The sequence below is a fragment of the Dipteris shenzhenensis genome, chromosome 5 (assembly GCF_047967505.1).
Source record: "Dipteris shenzhenensis isolate YYH24624 ecotype China chromosome 5, Dip_SZ_1.0, whole genome shotgun sequence".
Taxonomy (NCBI): Eukaryota; Viridiplantae; Streptophyta; class Polypodiopsida; order Gleicheniales; family Dipteridaceae; genus Dipteris; species Dipteris shenzhenensis.
In genome coordinates this window covers 18,114,240-18,140,005 of record NC_141600.1, presented here as the reverse complement: position 1 = coordinate 18,140,005, position 25,766 = coordinate 18,114,240, and the positions used below count along the sequence as shown (strand labels likewise).

At 49.5% G+C, this 25,766-nt stretch overlaps 1 protein-coding gene across 1 annotated transcript in view; it reads right to left on the bottom strand.

The window, feature by feature from the left end:
• The window catches only part of LOC147901702 (GroES-like zinc-binding alcohol dehydrogenase family protein), a 69,502-nt gene extending 44,261 nt beyond the window's left edge, over positions 1-25,241 (bottom strand). Inside the window, exon 1 of the mRNA XM_087374769.1 lies at positions 24,967-25,241. Within this exon, the coding sequence (XP_087230895.1) occupies positions 24,967-25,201 (235 nt within the window). The 5' untranslated portion in view covers positions 25,202-25,241. The remainder of the gene's footprint in view (positions 1-24,966) is intronic.
• Positions 25,242-25,766: the final 525 nt, after the last annotated feature.

Genomic DNA, 25,766 nt, shown 5'->3' with positions numbered 1-25,766 from the left:
TAAGGTCAAAAACCATAAACCCCATCATGAATAGCAATGACTAGCTCCTATGACATCCCCCCTAACGTCATCAGTGCCCAACAATGATGTAGACCACAGTATAAACATTTGCTCTCACATACAAATCCACACACCCACGCATACTTGAGCATCCATTTATACAAAGGTCGATTATGTCGATACTCTGGAGGTGAAGGGCAGACTTAGCCATGACAAAGGCTAGCACTAAAGGAGAAGGCTAATCAAAAGTAGTCCACATTCTCTTCATTCAAGCTACAATTGCTTCTGAAGACTTTTAATCTCTCCCAAACAAGCATCTAAGCAAAAAATGCTTAGACAATCTAGCTGATAGGGCATAGAACGAATTTATCACAATCTCAGCAAGCCACAACATGGACGAAAACTTCACAAGGTGGAATTTGCATGTCCACTAATATGGCAAAAGCATATATCTAGATGAATCCAGGAACATGCGCAAACTACTACACGTTGGCTTCTCCTCATTTGGGGGCCTAACATGTTGAGCATCAGATCTAGGAAGGGTGGAGCATTGACTCCAACCCCCTCAATGTTCAATCTCTCTGGATCATGGCAATGGTCCAATCTTGATGAGCTTCACAAGGTACTCATGTCTCTTTTAATTGAGCGCCTTAGTGAAGAGATTCTCCTTGGTTGACAATAGACAAGAAAGATGTCTTTACTGATGATTTTCTCTTGTATAAAGTGGTACCGAATCTTCATGTGCTTCATCCAAGCTTAGAACATTGGATTGCATGCTTCAATGGCGCCTGTAAATCCATGCATTGCATGGCCTTCCCATGTCCTTGCCTCAGCCATGTATAAGTGAATTCATCACTTATCCTCATATGGCGCCCTTAGATGTCGAGCATCCAAATCTAGGTGGGATATCTAGAGGCTGAGTTCATCACCGAACCTACTACTCATTGGTTTATCCTCATATGGTGCCCCTCTGTGTCAAGCATCTAAATCTAGTGGGATATCTAGAGGGTGGAGCATTGAACATTAACATCCTGATGGGCAATTGCAATATCTAGTTTGTTAATAAGCTAAATAAGGTTGGGAAGAGAGGGCATTGTTGCTTGACATTATATCACTGCATATAGTGGCCTTTTCACTGGAATATGAGGCATTTACGATAATAGCACTTATTTATTTCTCTCCCAGACACAAACGTACACACATGCATAAATCATAACTTATACAGTTATCAATTTCAAATTGAATGTGTAAATCAGTCTGTGAATTTGTGATCTATTGTTGAGGTCCCAACTTTTGGAATGGCAAGACGGGAGCTGAATGGGACCGTGTGGAGGTACTTGACGCCCTAACAGCACTCGTGTTCTAGCTCCTAGATCTTTTACAAGCGCCATATCACTATAGTTGATGTCAACGTGTAACCACGTTGTGTTTGCTCAAGCACAAGATTCAAAACCTGTTTCCAACATTTTAAATCTTTTTTTTGGGGGGCGGGAAAAGATAGATCATATTAACAAAAAATATTTACAAAAGGCATAGAAAAAAAGGAAAAGACTGTCGTTTAAAAAGATTCAAAACCTGTTTCCAAATTTTCAAATCTTTTTTTTTTTTGGGTGGGAAAAGATAGATCATATTAACAAAAAATATTTACAAAAGGCATAGAAGAAAAGGAGAAGACTGTCCTTTAAAAAGGGACAAAAACCCTTTACACCCAGATTTTCCCTAAGGCCCTAAACGCCTCATTTTTCCCCCAAAAAACCTAACAGTTCTCTTGGCCTCTTCTAAAATCAACCGACCTGTTGCCCTCCCAAGATGGGGCCTCTGAAAAACTAGATTATTTCTATACCTCCATAAAATTCAAAATCACAATTCCCCTTATCAGCTGCCACACCTCATATAAAGAGTCATTTAATATACCCCGGTCTCCCAAGAGACCAGTCCTCCACTTCAGCTTTATCTGTACCTGTACTCTGCTCAGATTATCTGTTACTTCTTTCCAGATTTCTCCAGCAAAAAAGAAGTCCCACAGCACATGCATGTGCGTTTCCCTGCACAAATTGGAAAACGGGCACAGTGGACTCACTCTTGAGTTCCACTTAGCTATTCTTGCTCTCACCGGCAATTTTCCTACCAACACCTCCAAAGCAGGAAGTTCAATTTGAAGGAGGCATTGTCTCTCCAAACTCTCCTAAGCCTGGACGCCCAGACAATTAAGCTATCCAATGGGGCATGAAAACTCCAGTGTTTCTTTGCCGTCTGTGGAGCTAAAGCTGAGGTGTCATCCCTGATGTCTTTCAAGGTGATTTTGGAATACATTTTCCCAGTTCTCCATAAGAATCCTCTAAATCCAAAAGCAATCAGGTAAAACTCACCGGTAGGCCACTCTTCTTTTAGTCTAACCAGGAGCATCTCTACAATCCTTTCTTCTGAAGAATTGAGGCCGAAACTTTGTACGATCCCAAATTTGACTGAAGACCTTGAGGCGTTTCCCAAAAAGCCTTCTTACCACACATGGATGAGAGCGTAGCAAAGCCGGACCGCTATCTAGTGCCCAGTCTGTCAACCACAAAGACCTTCCTAAGGAAGCATCTCTGTAAAGAGATCTCAATCCTCCCAAATAGCATCCTTGAGATTTGGCTTTCCAAACTTGCACTAGTCTTGTCAGGAATTCCGACTGTGATTCAGATAACAGGACATCTTGCCAAGGAGCATCCAAGCATATCATAAATCTTGTCAGCTTGGCCCATCGCAGAGAGCAGCCTACCTGCAGCATCCACTTAGTGCAAAGGCATTCATTTTTTTCCTTCATGGAAGAAAGTCCCAAACCCCCATCCTTCTTAGGCGCTGACATAAGATCCCATGTCAATGCATGCCCTCTATTCTCCCAGATAAAATCTGAGATAGCTTTGTCAACCTTTTTGAGGTTTCAGCATATGCTTGGCAATAGTAACCTGATCTGGTAGCGCAATTGCCTTCCCAGTCCATTTGGCAAGCATTCCTTCTATCTTCTGATATGCCACTCGAATTTGTCTTTGAGGAATAAATCCAATGGTTTCTGGATTAGTAATGAGGACACTCCAGACTGAGGTAACGACATGGGGTTCACTTGGATTTACAGGGGTGTTTCCATCAGGTACTTAGGATGCCAAGTTGGGTCGGGGATCTCTCCAGCACAACAATGTGCTCCCGTGTTAGAGAGTATCAGGAGGAAACTCATTTTTTGGAGTTCTGCCAGATTTGACCTCGCATCCAAGGCGGCGGTTGTGAACCAGGTACTATTGGCTACTACCTGGTTCATCTACTCTTGCTGGTGCAGATCCACAGGTTGTATCAGGAATTTCCTTAGATGGCACCTCAGATGTTGTGGCCAGGGTGGCTTGGGAGACTCTCATTCTCCCCAAAGGGGAAGGAGGCCTCAATATTATTGATCTGAACTTGCAGTGTATGGCCTTGCTCTAGAAGTTTGCATACCAGGACTAATGCCTGGACAGCAGGAGCCTTGGAAGGATTTTTTCTGAAGCAGAATTCAGTCTTGCATACCATCCCCTGGGGGAGATTGGATGGACAGCTCCAGATGGGATTTTACTTCAGCCCATCTTAGATCTCCCTCTTCCCCTCTCATGGCTGCCATTCTGAAATCTTGGGGCAGCTTCAAAAACACTCTTCGGAGAGTTCCACCCTCTTCTTGAAAAAAAATTGACAGGCAGCCAATCATGTAGAATGACTCGATACTGGATGAGCATCAGATCACTAGGAGCGTCACATTATATGCAGTGGTCTAGATGGGAGAGGGGGCCTGCTTCTACAGTAGGTGTCTGGAAGGCATTTAGGCAGCTTCCAGAGAATCAGAGACTCACTCGTGTTGGCCATCTCAGAGGGAGTGCAATCATGATGCAGTAGATAGAGGCAGCCATACGAGCAGACTAGATAGATACAGATGATTTGCCGATCATAGAGTCCACTTGGTTGGGAGCTTTCAGGAGGACAGGTATTCCTTTACAGGTCATAGTCTTGCGGGATGCACTTGAGGAGACCCTGGTCTTTAATGTTCAGTCAGGAGCCGAACTACTCAGATCTTCAGGTGATTTTCTTTTGAAGGTTGCCTTCTAGCCTGTTAGGATTACAGGTTACATGGAGTGAGGCACGGATTCACAGTGGCATCTTGATCCCGAACCTCTTCTCTTGGCACTTGGGTCTTGGAGACTCTGGTTGTATGGTGATTCCCCCATGAGGTTCTTGCAGTGGGACCCTGGGGAATGGGAATGGATTGACAAAGGGCACTGAGAGAAGAGAATCCCCTTCTTTTGTTACACAGTCAGAAATGCCGGGAGACTTCATCTCAGCAGTATTGGTTGGTAGCCTTCCAGAGCTCCACATTGAAACTCTTTTCGGATTCTTGTAGAGATGCAAAGGAGCTTTTGGAGGAGGCTCTGGAAATCCCTCAAGAATAGAAAGATCACTCATTTCTTTTGGCTTTCTATTCATGGAGGGATTGCAGTGAACCTGTGGAGATCCAGGTTCAGAGCTGTCCCTACTTGTCCTCGATGCCACACAGCAATTGAGTCAGTTCAGCATTGCCTTTGGGAGTGCAGACAAGCGAGGACGTTTTGGAAGGGTGTTGCTAGGATTCTTTGTATTTTTCATAGAGCACCCTTCTTTGTGACCTGGGATCAGTGGCATGGTTATCTCTCACTGGCCCTCCGGTGTTTTTCGAGGGACATGACTCAGGATGTTCCTTTCACTCCTTTCAGAGCTGCTCATGCCTCGATAGACACATCATGGGAGATTCTGGCTAGCATCACAGCATGGCATATATGGAGGGCCAGATGTACGGAGTCGATAGAGGGTTCACAGGTTCATCCCTCCCAGTCTATGGCCAATAGATGGACTGATACTATACATATTCGGGTGTTTTTCGAGGGACATGACTCAGATTCCACCTTCATTATACGACAACACTCTGTGGACTCTTGTTTCCTTTAGGATATTCCTTTCACTCCTTTCAGAGCTGCTCATGCCTCGATAGACATATCATAGGAGATTCTGGCTAGCATCACAGCATGGCATATATGGAGGGCCAGATGTATGGAGTCGATAGAGGGTTCACAGGTTCATCCCTCCCAGTCTATGGCCAGTATATGGACTGATACTATACATACTCTCATGGCCACCTGGTCGAGCATGCAGGGATCCTCCAGAGCCAGCTACTGCTAGGAGGGCTATCTCCTTCAGAGTTTGGAGAGGATCTCCCTTCTTCTCTAAGTCTTCTTCAAGTTGAGGTGGCATTTTTAGCCTCCACCTTCGAGTTTTGTTAGCTCTTTTTGAGCTGTTTACTTTCTTCTCATGCATGGCGTGTTGTACTCCCGCATTAGAGCTTGCTCTTGCAGTTTTCAATCATACTTAGTGAAGTGATCTTTTTGAAAAAAAGAAGAACAAGAAAGATGAATATGTGCTGCTGCCAGCCGATTGTGTTCCTGTGCTCTTAAATACAGATGACTGACTTCAAAAGTGTAGAAGCATACATGTCTCTCGGATTATCTTGAAGCATCATAATCAAAGAAACTCTTGCATTGTTTGCATTTTCCTCAACAGCTCTATTCCATCCGCGGCTTTAGCCTTCCCAAAATCTTTGGCGACCAACACCACTGCTCTCTTGCAATTTTTCCAACAATGCACAGGATGATTCGAAGTACCAGCAGCCTTTAGAGATTTCGAGAATCAAAGCATTCCCGCCCCATCCAGGACGTGTTCCACTTAAATGGGGCAAGGCCTCTATTAACGAGATTAGCAATTAATAAATCAAAGCATACTAGTAAGGGGAAGTGATCAGAGCAAAGGACTTCAATAGAACTTTTCCTTGCAGCCGAGGCTTGATCCACCGGCCCCCCTGCGAAAAGTAGACTCTGTCCATCCTTGCCGCTCTCCACAAGCTGCCCAGCTGTTCGTTATGCCAAGTGAACACACGAAGACTCTACAGACTTTCAAAGTTCACCCTGTAGGCCATCTTCTGGTGGTTCTAGTGATGCCCTATAGACCATGGTATGTGCCTTGTAGGCATAAGTGTAGGCACTTGTAGTGTTAGTGCCTTTTAGGCCACATAGGACACTTAGTCCTATGTGACACCTAGGACACTTAGTCCTAGGTCTAGGTACAAGTACCTTGTACTTGTATCTTTTCATTATCCTAGTTTTGACGTGACGGCGTTTCTCATCGACCTTTGTACTTTGTACCTTGTACGTGCTCCTTTTAGTCTCATTGACTCTTCAATGGTATCAGAGCGCTACTGGACCTGTTCCCCTGCCTCCGGATCTGCATCGCTCACAGCTTTCAACAGCCTGCGCTCCATCCGTAAAGTCCGTACGACTGTACTGACTTTCGTACGGATCACGTACAAATCCCGAGTCCTACCGCCCAGCTACGTCGCTAGCTGTTTTGCCCGTCGCATCTTCTTCCGTACCTGCATCCGTACAAAGTACCCACGTTGTCCAATAGGGATTGCACAACAGCTGTTCCGTACAGGTGTACCTGCACACAGTACATGTTCCGTACATGTATACCTGCACAAGTACACAGTTCCGTACAATAGTGCATACAGACGTATAGGTCTCCCATATAGACTCCGTACAAGTGTACTTGCACCGTACCTGCTCCGTACAGGTTCATCTGCTCCGTACGTTCTTCCATACGGTTTCACCTGCAGATCAGCCGTCAACAACTTGTACCTGCATTCCATACACATGTACTTGCAGAACAGCTACTGAAGTTTTCTTATGCTTTCAGAGATGGCTAAATATGGTTGAGAATGAATCAGGATACAAGCTTGTCACCCTCAACACAGATAGGGGGGGAGAGTGTCAAAGGAGTTTGATGCATTTCTGTCTTCACGGGGCATTATTCACTCATGCACTACTCCTAACACCCCTCAGCAGAATCCTGTTTCTGAAAGGAAAAACAGTCCACAATGGTGCATGCTTAAGGCCAAGTCTTTGCCCAATAAATTTTGGCTTGATGCAGTAATGTGTGCCAACTATGTGCTGAATAGATCACCTACACGGGCATTGAAGCCTATTACACCTTATGAAGCATGGAAAGGCAAGAAGCCTTCACTTTCACACATGAGAGTTTTTGGGTCTCTTGCATATGTTCATGTACCATCTCAGCTGAGACATAAGCTTGATGACAAGGCAATCAAATGCATATTTATTGGTTACAGCCAGGAGAGCAGAGGGTATCGGTTATATCAACCAAATACTGGGAAGATTATTGTCAATAGAGATGTGATCTTTGCTGAACATTCAGCTTCTCCTCTTGTGGACTGCAAAGCAAAGCCAGATGTTGACATGTTTGATGCCTTTGAATCTTGGTTACCTCTGCCATCATCTGAAGAGGATTTTGACCAGCAACATGAGCCTCCTGCAAGCCCTCCACTAAGCAATAATCAGCCACAACCTGATGCTGATTTGCAGGTTTCTCTTCCGGCACAAAATGATCCCACTACTCATGATGCAATCATTGAAGAAAGAGCTGTCAATAGACAGCAAAGACAAGTTTCCAGATGGCTTCTTGATACATTGAGGGACAGCAAACAAGATCAGCCTTTTGCTGCCCGGACAAGATCAGGGAACAGATAGCATGGTCACTTTCTTGAGTTTGCACTCCTTGCTACAGCTTGCAATGAAGAGCCTCTGTGCCATAAAGATGCTTTTGACAGCAAAGAGTGGATGGATGCAATGAAAGCTGAGTTACAATCTATTGCCAAAAATGACACATGGGAATTAGTAGATCTCCCTCCTGGCAAGCATGCCATTGGAACGCGATGGGTCTACAAATTAAAAAGGAAATTTGATGGCAGCATAGATCGATACAAAGCCCGTCTTGTTGCAAAAGGGTATGCCCAACAACAAGGCATTGACTTTGAGGAGACATTTGCTCCCACATCCAGGATTACTACCATTCGATGTGTCATTGCCATTGCAGCCCATCATCATTGGCAAGTGCACCAACTTGACATCAAGACCGCTTTTCTTCATGGGGATCTGCAGGAAGAAGTCTATGTCACACAACCTCCTGGCTTTGAGGTTGTTAATTCTGAAAATAAGGTATGCCGGCTTAGAAAAGCCCTTTATGGTTTGAAGCAGGCACCCAGGGCATGGTATGCCAAAATTCATGCACACTTACTATCCCTTGGTTTTCAGAATAGTCCCACAAAACCCACTCTTTATGTCCGTGGATCTGATTTTTTAGTGCTGATTTTATATGTGGATGATATGCTCATCACGGGCCCAGATACTCAGCAAATTGCAGCTTTCAAGCCTGATTTGCAGCATATTTTTGACATGTCAGACATGGGACGGCTCCATTATTATTTGGGCATTCAGTTTGCTCATGTTGAGGGGGGCATCATGATGTCTCAGTCCAAGTATATTGGACAGCTCCTTGATCGTTTTCAGTTTGAGGATTGCAAGCCAATCTCTACTCCAATGGACCCTGGCTTCAAATTCTCAGCTCATCATGGGAGCCCACCATGTGGTATCACTCTTTATCAGCAGTGACACGTCCCAGCACTCCTGAAACCTCTGATCTGTAAGCAAACACAAGAACACACACAACGTGCGAAAACTGAGTAGGCTGCTCACCACCCAACCATGACATCTACGGGATGTGATCCCGAATCAAGAGATGTCCCCTCCGAGCCACGAGCTGAGCTACTGGCACGAACTCCCAACCAGATCCTAACCAGCCTGGTGTCCCATACCACCAGGTGGCGCTGTGAAGCCTGGGATCTGCTACTGGGCCTTGGGCTACGCTATGATGCAGGCGCGCGTCCGCGACTCAATCCAGGATCGAACCTAGCACCTGGGAATGAAACTTGCTCCCATCAGCTCACTGAGAACTGAACCCCTGGGCCCCTTATATTGACTCGGGCCCCAAGCGCCAAAAATAGCGAAGACCTCTAACTGGTTCGTACCCTTGCCACTCAACTCGAGAATCAAGCCTGCCTAGCTCTAAGCCTCCCCAGGCTACCTGAGCTAGTCTTGTGTATCCAGTACACGTCAGATACCAATCCGAGCGAAGACCTCTGACTGGTTCGTACCCTTGCCACTCAACTCGAGAATCAAGCCTGCCTAGCTCTAAGCCTCCCCAGGCTACCTGAGCTAGTCTTGTGTATCCAGTATACGTCAGATACCAATCCGTGCACATGACATACTTTCCCTCCTCTAAGAACTCACTCCTGAGTTCGCTAAAAAACCCGGAAATGTTCTTTGGAGGTTTTGTAATGTCTCCCATGTTGCATCCTCCTCAACACGATCCTTCCACTTGATCTTGTATTCCGTGATAGTTCTATTTCGAATCTGTCTTTCACGAAATTCAAGAATACACTCAGGTTCATGTGGAATAAAAGTCAAATCTGTAACTTCTATTATCACTTGAGGAGAAACAAGTTGATCATCCGCACCCAAGACTTCTTTCAGTCTACTGACATGAAAGACTGGATGTACTTTAACATCAGAAGGCAATTCTAGTCGATATGCAACTGGTCCAATTCTTTTAATGACCTTGAACGGACCACAGTATCTGGGGCATAATTTCGGAACCAAACCAGTACTTAGGCTCTTGGATTCCTTGGGAATTCGCAAATATACCATCGTTCCTTCAGAGAACTCTCTAGGTGAATAATGTCTATTAGCATAAAATCTCTCCCAATCTTGGGCACTTCTAATAGACTCCTTGGCAAACTGCAACATTTCCTGCATGTCTTGCAAGAAGTTTTTTGCAGCATCATTTTGAATCCCTTTTAATCCAACCATAACTGGTGACTTAGGTTGAAACCCGTACATAAGCATAAAAGGACTGTAACCAGTACTCGAATGCTTTGCACTGTTATAAGCAAATTCTATCATAGGTAGATAATCTTCCCATGAAAACTGTCTCTTAGATACATATGCCCGAAGCATATCTTCAACCAATTGGTTAACCTTCTCTATACTGCCATCGGATTATGCATGATCTGAGGAACTCGTACTTAGAGTAGTTTCTAACTTCTCAAAAACAAGTGTCTAAAAGTTACTTATAAACTTTGAGTCCCTATCACTAACTATGTCAGAGGGTAAACCATACAGCTTAAACAAGTGGTCCACAAACTCGTGAGCCAGCTGAACAGCTGAAATAGTTGTTCTAGTAGGTAAGAATCTAGCCATTTTTGTCAGACGCTCGACTATGACCCAAATGGAGTCATGACCCTTGCGCGTTCGAGGCAAACCAGTAATAAAATCCATGGAAATACTTTCCCATTTATTACCTGGAATCTGCAGTGGCTGTAATAAACCCGCACTTCTAAGGCGTTCTGCCTTAGTAACCTGACAAACCCGGCAACCTACTACATAGTTTTCAATAAATCCACGCATCTTAGGCCAATAAAAGGTATGCTTCACAAGAAACAGAGTCCGATGTATACCCGGATATCCAACACTAGGAGCATCATGACACTCCCAGAGAATCTTGGATCTAAGTTCCAGAACATCTGGCACACAAATCTTTCCATTCCGGAACAGCAAGCCGTTCCTAATCATCCACTGACCTCCCGCCGCCTGTACCGTAGGTGGCACAATCCCTGAGTCCTGGTCAACCATGGAGCTCCCATATTGGACTCTCTGCCAATAAGAACTAAAATGACTATCAGTTGTGTAAAGCCCTCTCAAGGATTGAAATAGGTCTGAGGATATTTCCGTAAATGACATAGCATTTACAAACTTGACTCGACTTAAGGCATCCGCCACACTATTCAACGAACCCTTTCGATAACGTATTTCAAAATCAAAATCTTGCATTAATTCTGCCCATCTAGCTTTCTGTCCCCTCAATTCAGAGCCATCACACACATACTTAATTGACTGATGATCAGTCAATACGAGAAACTTCGAACCATACAAGTAGTGTCTCCAAACCTTAAGGGCATACGCTACAGCATAGAGTTCCTTTTCTAGCGTGGGCCAACGATATTGGGTGTCGTCTAGCTTCTTACTCTCAAAAGCTATAGGTCTGCCCTCTTGGAATAGAGCTGCCCCAATTGCAAAATCACTCGCATCGGCCTCTAAAACATAAGGCCGGGTAGGAGCGGATAATGCAAGAACGGGTGCTTCCTTGATAGAAAACTTCAAGGTTTCAAAAGCCTTGTTCAATGCATCATTTCAAGAAATCGGCTGGTTAGACCTGCGACCACGACCTTTCAATATGTTTGTCAGGGGTGCCGTGATATGTGAATAATCACGCACAGACTTCCGTAGAAATACCGTAAATCCTAGGAAAGAACAAAGTTGTTTCACAGTCTGAGGGATAGGCCATTCTAAAACCTTCTGGATACGATCCAGATCAATGCTAATACCTTCAGAAGAAATCTTGTGTCCTAAGTAAATGATCTGCTTCATAAAGAAGTCACATTTACTCATCTTGGCATAGAGCTTATGCTGTCTTAGAATAACTAAGATAATCCGGAGGTGTCCTATGTGATCCTCAAGCGTTCGGCTATATACCAAGATGTCATCTAAGAACATTTGCCCAGAAAATCTCGGAACAAATCGTTCATCATTTGCTGGAAGGTGGCAGGAGCATTGGTCAAACCAAAAGGTAATACAAGAAACTCGTAGTGGCCATACCTAGTTCGGAATGTGGTTCTATCTATGTGTTTAGCATAGATACGGATTTGGTGATAACCAGTACACGCAAATCAATCTTAGTGAAATACTTTGCTCCAGCCAAACGGTCTATCAGATCATCGGAACAAGGTAGAGGGTATCGATTCTTAATTGTCACTTTATTCAATCGTTTATAATCTATACACATTCTCCATGTAGAATCTTTCTTCTTCCTTAAGAGGACAGGTGCTCCCCAAGGTGATTTACTTGGGCGAATATAGCCCATATTCAGGTAATCCTGTAGCTGTGAAGCTAGCTCATCCTCCTCAAGCTGGCTCATCCTATAAGGTGGTACACTAATAGGTTGAGCCCCAGGTACTAAGTCTATGCGATGATCTACTGCCCGTTCTGGAGGTAAACCTTCCGGCAGTTGAGCAGGGAATACATCCTTGAAACCGTCTAACAACATTCTCAATTCACGGTGTTCAAACACACTTAAATCATTCTTGTTATTTACAGAGACAACAAATGAAGAAAGCGGAATCAAAACACACTGATAGACATCATAATGAGAAGTGTTTAATATATTCCGAAGCTGCATCGCAGATACAATAGGTCCCTGAGAAGAGGGAATATTATCACACTGAATACAAAATTGGGTGCCCTTATCCACAAAAGAAAGGGTATGTTCCTTTCATCCAATCCGAATATTGTGGGTTTTAAACCACTCTATTCCGATTAACAAGTCCACATGCTCCAAGTGCATAACATAGCACGTAAGAGCCCCTGTGTATTCTTGAATCCGGATAGAAAGCGCTTCAATCTTGCGATCCCAAAACTACTTCCCAGCTGGAAGCTGCACCTCATAGGTGTGATCGCTAGGTATCGTGGACAACCCCATCTTCTGCACAAGTTTGTAATTAACAAAGTTGTGAGAGCTGCCCGGGTCAAAGAGAATGTGAACTCTTTGGTCCCTAACTTCTCCATAAACTCAGAAAAGATCATGGGAACCAAATAACGAAGTATTAAAGTGCAATTACAAGAAAGTGGGCAGGTAATGACATTTACAGAAATACCTGTCATCGAAACTTGGTTTGCTCCCTTAGCTTTGGTACCCGGACCCGCCTGGAGCTTCGGTCCCAGCGCTTGCTTTTGGTTCTTGCACTTAGGACAATCATTCTTAGTGTGGCCCCGCTCTTCCCAGAAGAAGCAACGTCCTTCCTTCTTTAGCTTCAAGGTACGAAGGAAACGGGCACAACCATTCTTCGCCTGAGTCAAGTGTTTCTTGGAGGCGTTGTCTATAGACTTCGTCTCCCCGGTACCAGTGGTAGACTGGAAGAACTTCCGTTTGTTCTTCCCACTCGTGTCGGAAACTGTGGTTCCCTTTGCACTGGCAATGATATCATCATAAATACGCGCGTAATTCATGGCCTCTTGCAACGTGGTACACTTGTTGTTCTTGATCTGCAACTTGTACGAGTCAGGCAAACCATCCACAAAGAAACCTAACAAGGTCACTGGATCCATCTTTGTAGCTTTGGTCTGCAAATCCCGAAACCTCTGAAGATAAACCTCAAAAGTCAAGTTGAGCTTGGACATATCGAGGGCTTTGAGCTTGCCTACGATATCATAATCTTCCTCCGTCTTCAGAAACTCTTTCTTGAAGACCCCTTCGAAATCTATCCATGTTGCAGGCTTGGGTTGGAGTTCCTTCCACCATAATAAAGCCTTTCCTGACATGAACTCGGCTGCAAGCTGTATTTTCTTGTCATCTGGGTACGGGTGAAACTGGAAGTGTACTTGCCACTTGTGCAACCAAGTGTCAACAACCTCCTTCTTCTGATCTCCGGGAAAAGGATCTGGAGTGATGTTCGGACCTAACACTGAAGCCATGGCATCCACATGCGTGAGCGCCTGAACAGTGCTAGTCAGAAGTGTGAGTGTAGTTTGGATCCCTTGGAGTTGCTGTGTCACCCCGTTTGATTCACATTAACTTGCTCAAACTTTCCATCAAGAGCAGTGGTGAATTCACTGAAGGCTTTCTTCGTAATCAGATCGTCGTAGAGACCCTGGTCTTCCTCCGCAGGGTAGTCCAAATCCTGGTCACCCATCACAAACTCAGGATTTACAGAATCAGCCATGTCTGAAATCTGATCTGAAAAGAGTAGTGAACTGAGAGAAGTGACTGGTGGAATCGAAGCTTGAAGGAGAGTGGAGCAGAGAGAAAAACTGTCCCAAGAGTAGGTGACGGAAGAAGAAAAGCTGGCTGAAAAGAAGGGTACAAAGCTGATGATCAGCTCGAGTAGGTGAACCCGGAGACTCCCCCTGCTGGTTCCGCTGCTGGCTGTACCGTACGGTAATCTGCTGCGAACCGTACCTAGGTGACGAAAATCCGCTAGAGGTGTAGAGGGATCTTCTTGCGCACACTAGCATAAGCTGTGGCTGAGCTTGGGATTTCGCCAGGCTATAAAGGAGATGGTGCAGCTATTCTAGGAAGCTATGCTTTCTAGAAAAGCCCACCCTCCCAAACTTGGAGGGTTGATGCTTTTTTTAGCATGCACACCCTTCCAAACTTGGAGGGTCGATGCTTTTCTCGCCCCACCCTCCCAACTTGGAGGGTGGTGCTTTTTCTCGCATCAGCCTCCCCGAGCAGCCTGGCCGCACCCTACTCCAGCCTATGGCGCACCCCCCTGCCTGGCAGCCTATGGCGCACCTGCCTGCGTCACCTAACCCACTGCGCAGCCCTGACCAAAACTCAGAATCCCCTAGGGTTCCCCTCAACCCTTTGCCTACCCAACAGCCCCTCTCACGCCTCTCCTCCAATCCTCTCCACTCTCTCCTACCTACACCTCACACCCTCTCTCACCTAAACCCTTCAGCAATCTCGAATTCATCACTCACTCTCTTCTTCCTACCTTTTCCCTAAATTCTGACCACTTCCCATAACCGATGAATCAAACAAGAACTTGCAGCACAAATTTCGAAATTAGGGCATACCTGGAAGAACAAATCGTCCAAAATTCTTGGAACAAAAGTTCCTACCTCAGGACCTGGCTCTGATACCAACTGACACGTCCCAGCACTCCTGAAACCTCTGATCTGTAAGCAAACACAAGAACACACACAACGTGAGAAAATTGAGCAGGCTGCTCACCACCCAACCATGACATCTACGGGATGTGATCCCAAATCAGGAGATGTCCCCTCCGAGCCACGAGTTGAGCTACTGGCACGAACTCCCAACCAGATCCTAACCAACATCCTAACCAGCCTGGTGTCCCATACCACCAAGTGGCGTTGTGAAGCCTGGGATCTGCTACTGGGCCTTGGGCTACGCTATGATGCAGGCGCGCGTCCGCGACTCAATCCAGGATCAAACCTAGCACCTGGGAACGAAACTTGCTCCCATCGGCTCACTGAGAACTGAACCCCTGGGCCCCTTATATAGACTCGGGCCCCGAGCGCCAAAAATAGCGAAGACCTCTAACTGATTCGTACCCTTGCCACTCAACTCGAGAATCAAGCCTGCCTAGCTCTAAGCCTCCCCAGGCTACCTAAGCTAGTCTCGTGTACCCAGTACACGTCAAATACCAATCCGTGCACATGACAAGCAGGCTGTTGGATGCCTTATTTATTTATGTCACACCAGACCTGACTTACAGTATGCAATATCTCAGCTCAGCAGATTCATGCACATGCCCAATTCACAGCATTGGCAGGCAGTGAAGAGAGTCTTCAAATATCTCAAAGGCACTCAGGATTTAGCCCTCTTCTATGGTGATCAGGGTTCACTTACCATGCATGCTTACACGGATAGTGACTGGGCAGGATGTTCCGACACCAGAGTGTCACATACTGGCAATTGTTTTTTGCTTGGCAATTCATGTATCTCTTGGCTCAGCAAGAAGCAACCAACAGTTGCCACGTCTAGCTGTGAGGCTGAGTACAGGGCAGCTTTCACCGCTACAGTAGAGTGTGTTTGGCTTCGACAGTTACTTGCAGATCTTGGTATTTGCCAGACATCCTCCACTATTGTCTACACTGATAGCCAGAGTGCTTTGGCCATTGCGCGTAACCCAATGTTTCATGTGCGTACCAAGCATATTGAAGTTCACTTTCATTATGTTCGGGAGCGGTTGTCACCAAGAGACATAGAGTTGTCCTATCTTCCCACAGAGGACAACATAGCAGATATGTTTACAAAGGCACTTCCTTGTCCCAAGTTCGAAGTCTTCCGACAGGCTTTACACTTGGTTCCCTTTGTTACATGATCTGACATCCCTTGTACATTCATAGGTGGCTATATCCTTTTGGATGAACATGTGCCACCATGACCAGAAACTACCACGTATTCTGAGACGTTTCCAGAGTACTTCAGCCCATCCCATGGAGGGGGGTTTGTAGGCCATCTTCTGGTGGTTCTAGTGATGCCCTATAGGCCATGGTATGTGCCTTGTAGGCATAAGTGTAGGCACTTGTAGTGTTAGTGCCTTTTAGGCCACATAGGACAATTAGTCCTATGTGACACCTAGGACACTTAGTCTTAGGTCTAGGTACAAGTACCTTGTACTTGTATCTTTTCATTATCCTAATTTTGACGTGACGGCGTTTCTCATCGACCTTTCTACTTTGTACCTTGTACGTGCTCCTTTCAGTCTCATTGACCCTTCACACCCAATCCACCAATTCGCATTACATTTCAAACCGATTCCATGCCTCCCTCTCAATCAGTGACACTTCCGAGCTCTCATAAGAACGATCCTGAATTTTAAAAGCATTATTCCAATCCCCAAGCAAAATCGCCTGCTTGCCAATTACTACTAGTCTCAAGCAATCCCACAGGCATCCTCTCTGCACTGAACTATTCTATGTATACACCAGTACAACAACGAAACCTTAGCCACAACGAGTTGAAAGCACAATGATGCACAAGGTGCTTCATGGACCCGTAAGCTCCTGCGAGCTTCCCCCTCCCCCTCCTCGCCTCGGCTTCACCTCCCCCTCACTCGCTGCCGCTGCGCCCTCCCTCGCCGCCGCTGCGCCCTCCCTCGCCATCCCCGCTCACCTCCGCCTCACCCCCCCTCGCACCTCCGCTCACCCTCCTCGCAACCCCGCCTCACCCCCCCTCACCCCCTCACTCCGCCTCACTCCGCCCCCCCTCGCCACGCTCACCCCCCCCGCTCCGTCTCTCCCCCTTGCCCCTCCGTTCCACCCCTCCACGCTTCTGCTCCACTCACACCCCCCCCGCCTCCCGCTCCGCCCACCCACCCCTCGCCCCCCGCCCTCGCCCCCTTTCGCCTCACCGCCCCCCCTCCATTTCACCCCCGTCTCCCCTTCCCGCTCTCCGCCCCCCGCCCCCTCGCTCCACCCTTTTTTTTTTTTTCACCCTTCCCCCCGCCCCCCATCCGCCTCTCGCCCCACTCCGTCTCTCCCCCGCCCCCGCTTCCGTTCCCGCCTCCTCTCCACCGCCCCCGATCCCCGCCCCCACTCCTCCACCCCGCGCCATCTCCGCTTCCTGCCCCCCCATCCCGCTTCCTCCGCCCCCCGCCCTCCATCCTTCCCGCCACACCCAGGCTCCACCCTCCCGCATCTACCCCCCCCCCTTTTTTGGGTGGCAGCCTTTTCCTCATCGGAAGCCTCGCAGTTTGTCTTGGCGGTATGGCGGCCCCTTGCCCGGAACCGGAGGCCCAGACGGACCCTCCCTCTCCAGATGCCTACCGCGTCATCCTGACAGAGCAACAATCATCTCGGGTTCAGGAGGTTGCCAATGACTTTGCCCTTACCTCTGTTTATGGCAGAGTCATTGGACATTCCCCCTCCAGATCAGCCATCAGGGACTGGCTCCAGTCCACCCTCATGCTAGAGGACGGCCATATTGAGGAGGTGGCCCTTATGGGAAGGGGCATCTTCTGGCTCAAACTCTCCAATGCGAAAGCGGCGAGCAACCTGATTGCTGGCACCCCCACGACTGTGGATGGAAAGATTGTCATGATAGTCCCGTGGTACCGCGGATTTAGCGCAGCGGATTTTGATGCTCGGTTCCGTATACCTCGTCATCCAGTGACGCTAGTTTTTCCAGGTCTTGCTGCTGAGCTACGGCCGATTGTCAGGGACCTGGGCTCCCACTTTGGCTGGGTTATGCACGATACTTTCGCCGATGCGGTGACTACGGCAGGAGCCCCCCGAGTCCGTGTGGCTGTGGCGGATCCTGCGACTCTCCCGACAGTGATCGAGATCGTGACAGATGCCGGCAGCATCACCCAGAGCATGGTAGTCACCGGACAGCCAGGGCAGTGTTTGAGGTGTCACGGCTTCGGGCACCTGGCGGCTGTTTGTCCACGCTTCGCCAGCTCTTCTCGACCCCCCCCGCCCCCCCCTCTCCGCCCCCTCCCCCCCCCTCCGGGCAGCCACGCCAGGAGGAGCAGAGGCAGTCGGAGCCCGGACCAGAGTTAGCTGGCGGCTGGACTGAGTTTAGAAGGAAAAGAGGAAAGAACAAGAAGATTTCTGATAAAGGCAAAGAGGCTGAGGTTACCCAACCTGCAGCTGCACCTCAGAGACCTGACAGGCAGCCGCCCCAGGGACCTGGGAGAGCATCTTCTTCGACGGTAGCCCGCCCTCCACAGACTCAGGTCCCCCTCTCCTCCTCTCCCCAGCCTCTTCCCATTCAGCCCCAGGCCATCCCCCATCTGCACCCCATTTCTCCCGACCCGCAGCTTCAGCCCCCTCCTCGTCCTCCTCAGTCTTCTCCCCCTCCTTCTCAGCCCCAGTTCCAGATGCATCCCCATTTCTCCCGACCCGTAGCTTCAGCCCCCTCCTCGTCCTCCTCAGTCTTCTCCCCCTCCTTCTCAGCCCCAGTTCCAGATGCATCCCCATCCCTCCCCCCCCCCGCCTCTTTCAGCTCTCCCGCAGAGCTAGTTGCACCTACGGTTCCTCAGCCGAGGGCAGCCCCCGCTCCCCCTCCTCCTCCTCCTCCACAAGTCGCCCCTGAGGAGTCTATGTTGCCTATTCCCCAACCTCCTCCCCCTCCCCCTCCGCTGGCAGGACACCCTGAGTCTACACCTTCACCGGAGCAGGCTTCTCTGTCCGCTAGCCCCTCAGTAGCAAACTCCGACTGGCCTCAGCTTCAGGAGAGAGAGCTCCCCCGCGACTTTTACAGATCTGGCCCCTGGGACTACTTGGATGTGGCCGACCTCGGGACTTTCCCTGCTTGCCTCGACATCAGTATCTTCCTGCTCCGCAAAGGGGCGGATGGGAAGATAGCCGCCTTGGCCCCCAGGGATGGCCCTAGCTTTGCTTTCACGCTCCTTAGCGACGGCACCGAGGCCTGGACAGACGACTCGGTCTGGGAGGCTCTCAGGGAGCAGACACATGCTCAAATTTGCTCCTGGATAGGCCCGTCCGGTGGGCAGCTTCTCGAGACTCAGTGGTCCGAGGGTGACATGCGCCTGCGGTGGCGTTGCGCCGCCAAACGCTTCAGACTGATTGTGATCCTCAGGCCCCCCCTGTCTTGGCCCCTCCCCCAAGATGTCAGAGCCTGGACCCCTCAGAAACTCCGCGCTTTCTACGGCATGACCACCTCAGAGATCTCGAGCTGGCTCGAGAAAGCTTTCGTTCATGGTACCAAAGGCCTCTCGCCTTTGCTGAAGGTGTTGAAGGACGGGCAGGATGACCCCGCCTCCCCCTCCAAACCTTCCCATAAGCGTCAGCGCCTCCACTCCGAGATGTCAGCTTCTTCTTCGACTTCGACCGCGAGCAGACAGCTGTTCACAGCCTCCCAGCCCTCACCATGAGCCTACACCTCGTTTCCTGGAATGTGAACGAGTTTCACTCTTCTGGAACCCGTGGTCCTAGGAAGCTCATTTTGAGACAGGAACTTCAGCCAGCAGTGATAGGTCGTTTGGATGTACTTCTGCTCCAGGAGCACAAGCTTTCTGCGGCTCACTCCCGCAGATACGGGAAGATTCTCCCTGGACGTTCTCACACTTATTGGGAGCCCTCGATCGGCGCACTGGGGAGGAGTGGTGGTGTTTGTACCTCCGTGGGCAAGCAGCTAGACCAGGGAGTTTTCGGTCATGGCACGCTGATACCAGGCCGTGCCCTTTGGGTAGGCCTGGAACTGAAGGGATCCAGAGTTGGAGTCCTCAACATTTATGCTCCCACAGATCTCCGTTGTAGAGCCACCTTCTGGAGGACACTTACAGGGATTCTCCCAGACATGGATTCCTGGATTGTTGGAGGTGACTTCAACAATCTGGAGACCTTGGAGGACCAGCAGGGCAGAGGACCGGAGTTTACAGGTATGTCTCAGGCAGAGCAGTCAGCTTGGGACTCTTTTATCTTTGCGACAGGCGGAAGGGACAGTTGGCGAGACCCGTCCTTCCGACGCTGGCACGGGAGCTTGGACTTTTCGTGGGGCTTTCGCAGGGAAGGAGGCAGACTCCTGGAGAGGCTCGATAGATTTTATGTTAGTGATTGGGCCATCGGCAGAGGCGGTCAGGCGGGTATAGTTCCAGGGACGACACTGTCCGACCATGCGCCTGTGTTCTTATCATTAGATTCGGCAGCTCAGTCCCTTCCCCCCCGCTCATGCCGGATTCCTGACTCCATTTTCTCGAGGGAGGATGTGCGCAGCAGTATTTGCAGGCTTTGGGACAAAGACTGGGGCGAGTGCGTGGATCTGGTTGGCTCGGTGGCGCAGGCTTTGCAGGAGTCAGCCAGATCTGCCAGCTCGCAGCCCTACAGGTTCGACAGGAATGGTGGGGCAGAGAGAGAGCTCTTCGGAGGGACCTCGCCTCCATTCAGCGACTCCAGCAGGCTTCCCCGGGCTCGGAGGAGCTTCGGATCCAGGCCCTTCGAGCCAGAGCCCTTCTGGAGGAGACACTCCAGCGTCGCTCAGAGTTTTCCTATCACGCCTCTCTCTCCTTCTGGGCCCGGAAGGGTGACCGGATGTGCAGGGAGTTCTTCAAGACGTATGGCCAGAGAGCTGCAGGTGATCAGCTTCGGAGTCTCAGGACAGCGGATGGTCACATCGTTACGGACCCGGGGGAGGTCTTGGGGTTGGCCACTGACTTCTACAGGACCCTCTTCCAACAGGAGCCGCTTGCCCCTCGTACTCGACGTGCCCGTGAGGAGGTGTGGAGGCACACTCCATCCCTGGTCCAGCCTAGCATGCAGGCGACGTTGTTGGCACCGTTCACCATGGATGAGATGTTGGAGGCCTTGATGGCCATCGACGGACAGAAATGCCCAAGTGAGGATGGGCTATCCCGGGCATTCTTCACCTCCTTCTGGGACCAGATCCATCAGCCCCTCCTTGCAGCTCTGCAGAGGATTTTCAGCAGCGGTCAGATGCCAGAGAGCCTTTCCTCGGGACTGATTTGCCTCATCCCGAAGGGAGGAGATAGACAGGAGATCCGTCAGTGGCGCCCGATCACTCTCCTTACCACTGCCTACAAAATCCTCGCCAAGATGATCAGCGCCAGAGTTCGGCATCTACTCCCAGACCTCATCCATGACACTCAGACAGGCTTTGTCCAGGATCGCAGTATCCTGGATAATGTCTTCACCTTTTCAGAGGCGGCGGAGTGGGCTCAGCACAGCGGATCACACCTTGCCATTCTACTTCTCGACTTTGAGAAGGCCTACAATCGAGTGGACTGGTCCTTTTTGGAGGGGACTCTGGAGCGGCTAGGTTTCCCAGCAGGTTGGATTCAGGGTATCTCAGCTTTGTACAGGACAGCTTCTAGCAGGGTCATCATTGGAGGCAGGATGGGTGAGCGCTTTAGCTTGGAGAGATCAGTGCGTCAGGGCTGCCCCCTTGCTCCTTACCTGTTTCTCTTCTTCGCCGAGGCTATGACTTACTACCTTCGGGCGAGGTCTACAGGGATCAGGGGTGTTCGCCTTCCACTCCGGGAGGACACGGAGCTTTTGGACTCGGAGTACGCAGATGATACAGCCCTGTATGTCCAGGACGATGAGAGGATGCTAGAGAGGGTGCGGATGGCCCTGGAGGTCTTCTGCTCAGCCGCTGGTGCGAAAATCAACTGGAACAAATCAGTTGGTTTTCTCACAGACCCCGGGGCGTGTTCTCAGTGGGGGAGGTTTTTGGGTTTCAGATGGATCCCACGGGGACAGACAGCTACATACCTTGGTTTTCAGGTTGGCCTAGACATCACGCCAGCTCAGCAGTTTCTCCCGGTGCTAGACTCCATCCGACGGAAGCTGGCTTTCTGGAGCACTGCTCTTTCCCTTGCAGGTCGTGCCCTGGTAGTTAACCAGGTCCTCCTAGCCACGGCTTGGTATGTGGCTTCCTGCTGGTGTTTCTCGAGATCCAGCGTGGCACAGCTCAGGAGGCTGGTTCGGAACTTCCTTTGGTCCGGGGAGGATGGTCTCAGAGATACCAGAGCCAGGGTTGCTTGGCACACAGTCATTCTTCCGCAGGCTGAGGGTGGCCTGGGGGTCATCGATCCAGAGCTTCAGAGTCAGGCCTTGTTAGGCAAGCTTGTCATCCGCGGTTTGACCCCGGGGGGGCAGACGTGGAAGATGTTACTTCAGCAGGGAGTCGGTTCTTGTGTCCCGCGCCGAGGTGGAGAGTGGCTACTGTCCCTCAGGTGGATCTTCACTTCCGCCCCGCTCACTCAGCCCCGTTCCCCACTCGTTCGTAGCCTCCTCATGGTTTGGAGGCGGCTCCGCCTCAGTCTCATTCAGTCCCCTCCTAGCTGTCAGGAGGAGATCGATCGCCAGCCGCTTATCTGGAACGGTCAGGTCAGAGATGCCGAGGGCCTTCAGTTGGGGGAGAGATCACATATCAGGTGGGATGGCTGGATGAGGGGGCCAGCCCGGTCCCTTCGAGTTTGGAGGGATACGTACAGACATCTGGAGACGGCTGATCTTGCAGACGCAGCTCGAGGTGCACGTGGAGCCCAGGCGAGACGCACGGAGATCGACGGCGCAATCCCAGCTGATTGGTTGGTTCCACCTGAGCCTCAGGTCCTCATGCCTGGTGACGCCCGCTGGCTGGGACAGTTCACCCCCCGTGGCATCCCACTGGTGATCGCAGGACGTATGGATGACTCCTCTATCTCCTTCGCGGTTTTTGGGAATAGACGACTCAGGAGAGAGGATGCGCTCATCGACCCCCTACTCCCATGGCAGAGGGTTCGGGTCGTAGGCCTTTTGGGGAAGGTCTGGCGTACCGATCCTAGCATCGAGCAGGACCAGATGCAGCTTTGGCGTCTCTGGCTCTGGGAGGGGTGGGCCTTGTCAGAGCTTGATTGGGACCCAGGAGAGTGGTGGTGGCCAGAGATTGTGACAGGACAAGGGCCGACCTCCTTCGCCTACAGCACGACTCTGGGCAGGCGAGTTCTTGGGAGGATGCAGAGCCGCCCCCCCACCCAGCGGCCCAGCTGGTATGCACAGGGTATTTCCAGGTTCTTTTTGCAGGCATTCTGGAAGGCCTTGTGGGAGAGCTGGCGGCCGCGGAAGATCTCATACTTCCTGTGGCTTCTTGCCCACAAAGGTCTTCCAGTGGGGAGCTGGTTGCGGCAGATAGGCCAGCACGGATGCTGTCAGATTTGACATGAGGATGAGGAGTCACCAAAACACTGCCTGTGGAGCTGCACTCGCGCCCAGGAAGTGTGGAGGTGGACTTTCGGGATTCTTACTCGCGCAGCACCAAAGCTAGGATTGATCACTTGGGGCGCGTTCTGTTGGTGCAGCACCGCACCTGGTCTTCATCACTTATTCGAGGCATGCCAGCAGGACCCCACTTTCCTTATCACACAGGGGACGTGGGGGCCGCTCGAGGGTATCCCGCAGCACCTAGCAGAGGCTGATACAGGAGTTCGGGAGAGGCAGCCAGTCTGGGAGATTATTAGCAGCATTGCAGGGTGGCACATCTGGACCTCGCGCTGCGCGCAGATCCTCGGTGGCACCTCCTTATCGACTGCCCAGATCATGACAGAGATTTGGAGCGAGATTATTCATACCCTCAGAGGCCAGTGGGACCAGATTCAGGGAGATTCCCGGGCCGGTCAGGAGAAGCGGAGACGCTTCCTCCGGGCTTGGGACACACAGGGCCTCTTCTTCGAGCAGACTTCGCAGGGCCTTCGGTGGCACTACTCACCACCCCGATGGCTGTTCATTCACACTCGTCTTATCCCTCCGTGAGAGTATGATTTATTTTGTTACCTTTTAGGGCTGTGTCCGATTTGTGAACGCAGCCCGTCAGCTACAAGCTGACCTTTTGTATCTTGTTCTCGAAGTAATATAATTAGCACTGTTTTTTCGGCAAAAAAAAGTACAACAACGAAACCGATCCCTTGAAAACTTACTTCAACCAGAATGAACTCACCCTCAGCATCTCAACATGGACAATTTATCACTCACCAAAAGCGTTGTTCCACAGAATCTGGCAATTGCAAATGCAAACGTATCCTGGCATCTGCAAACCTTCAATATTTCGTGAGCCAGTTTTCAGCTCTTGTAGCGCAAAAGATTTGGGAAAATGTTTCCAAATTAACTTTCTAACAGCTTGCTGTTTCCAAGAAGCACAGGCTCCCCTTATGTTCCAGGAGAGAAAGGCCAGCCGCGGCCTCTTCTGAGTAAGTTCACTCATCATCATCACACTCTTCATGTTCCATATCCTCAATCAAAGGAGCATATAAGTTACCAAAGGAAGAAGCACCCTTCCTAGCTCGGCTCTTGACGACCCTGAGAGAATCCATCTTCTTCAAACTACCCTCCCAGAGAAACTTCTATGTTTGCCTTATCAGCTTTCCCTCTTCGTAAGGCATCTATTCTTAAAACTTCTACCAGCTAATTCACTTGAAAGTTTCTAGGTGGACTTTTTGCAAGTTAATCAAACTCCTAACCTTATTGCATCACGCTGTAATATTAACGTTCAGAAGATGCTATTTTGTGACTCCTAAAATGGAAGCGTTATTTCAAGGAAGCCCACACATTGAAAACTCGTACCTTGAACACGGCAACTAAAAGTACTGTATGTCCAGAGACTACGGGAGGACAAAGGCATATTACATAACACGCACGCAATATTCATCCAGGCTTTCGAAAAGACACAAAAGGCTATGATCTAACGTTTAGAACGAGCACCTCCTGGCTGCATTACAAAGTGCCGCAAATTTCTTCCTACATATAGGCGGACCTACAAATTCCAATCGCAAATAATTACAAAATTCACGTCAATCCAAGCAGTAAGTTAACTTTTGTGTCGCTATCAAAGCCTCCCTAAATTCCTGAAATTTTCGCATGTGCCAAAATTGAGCTCGTTAGAGCTGGAGACGAAAATCAGCGTCATTGATTTTATAAGAATCACCTTTAGTCTTGATGAGTATCTCTCCGCTCTTAGGACGAGGCATTTGCAAATCTTCAATGGTCATGGGTCGTCCGGGCTCCCAAAACACAGCAGCGCGCATGGTGGAAGGGCCATTACCCAACAAGTAGTCTTTGGCATCGGTGGCGATGGAAGGAGATGTGGTGGTGGAGATGGATCGCGAGAAGAGGGATCGAAGGAGTGTGGATCGGCCATGGAGGAGGCGAGAGGCAGCCATTGTGTCCCTTTCGAGATGTACTTGAGAACTATAAAAGGAGTACGTGATGTTCAAGACATCAAGGCGTTGAAAAAGCTTTTGGCTTTTCGATTGAGCTGCCAAGTCATCTTCCAACACGTGCATTCCACATGGTCTTCATCAACCTCTCCCAATCAGCATCATCATCATCAAGAGTATCTATCTCTTCTCCTTATACCGCGCGTTGCTCCAGCACAATATGATTCTCCCCGAGTGAGTAAGTGAGCATCATGTAGCAGAAAAGGGTTGGAATGCAAGTACGTAGAGGGGACCACGTTGAAAGCAAGGGGAGCGAGACTTCGAATGCTGGTATGGGCATGTGGGTTGTTGCTCCTCCTGCTACTACTGGAAGCAATGAGGTACAATCATATTTTTGTTTTGAGAGCCGGCTTTGTTGTGTGAGGCTTACACCCACTAGACATCTCATGGAGATCTCTTTCCCCCCACCTTATTTATTCGGTGCCACCTCAAGTGTGGACCCTCTGCAAAACAACACACCAGAGAGCGAAAAAGATACCAGGGCCCTAATGAACTCAGGCATGCGGGA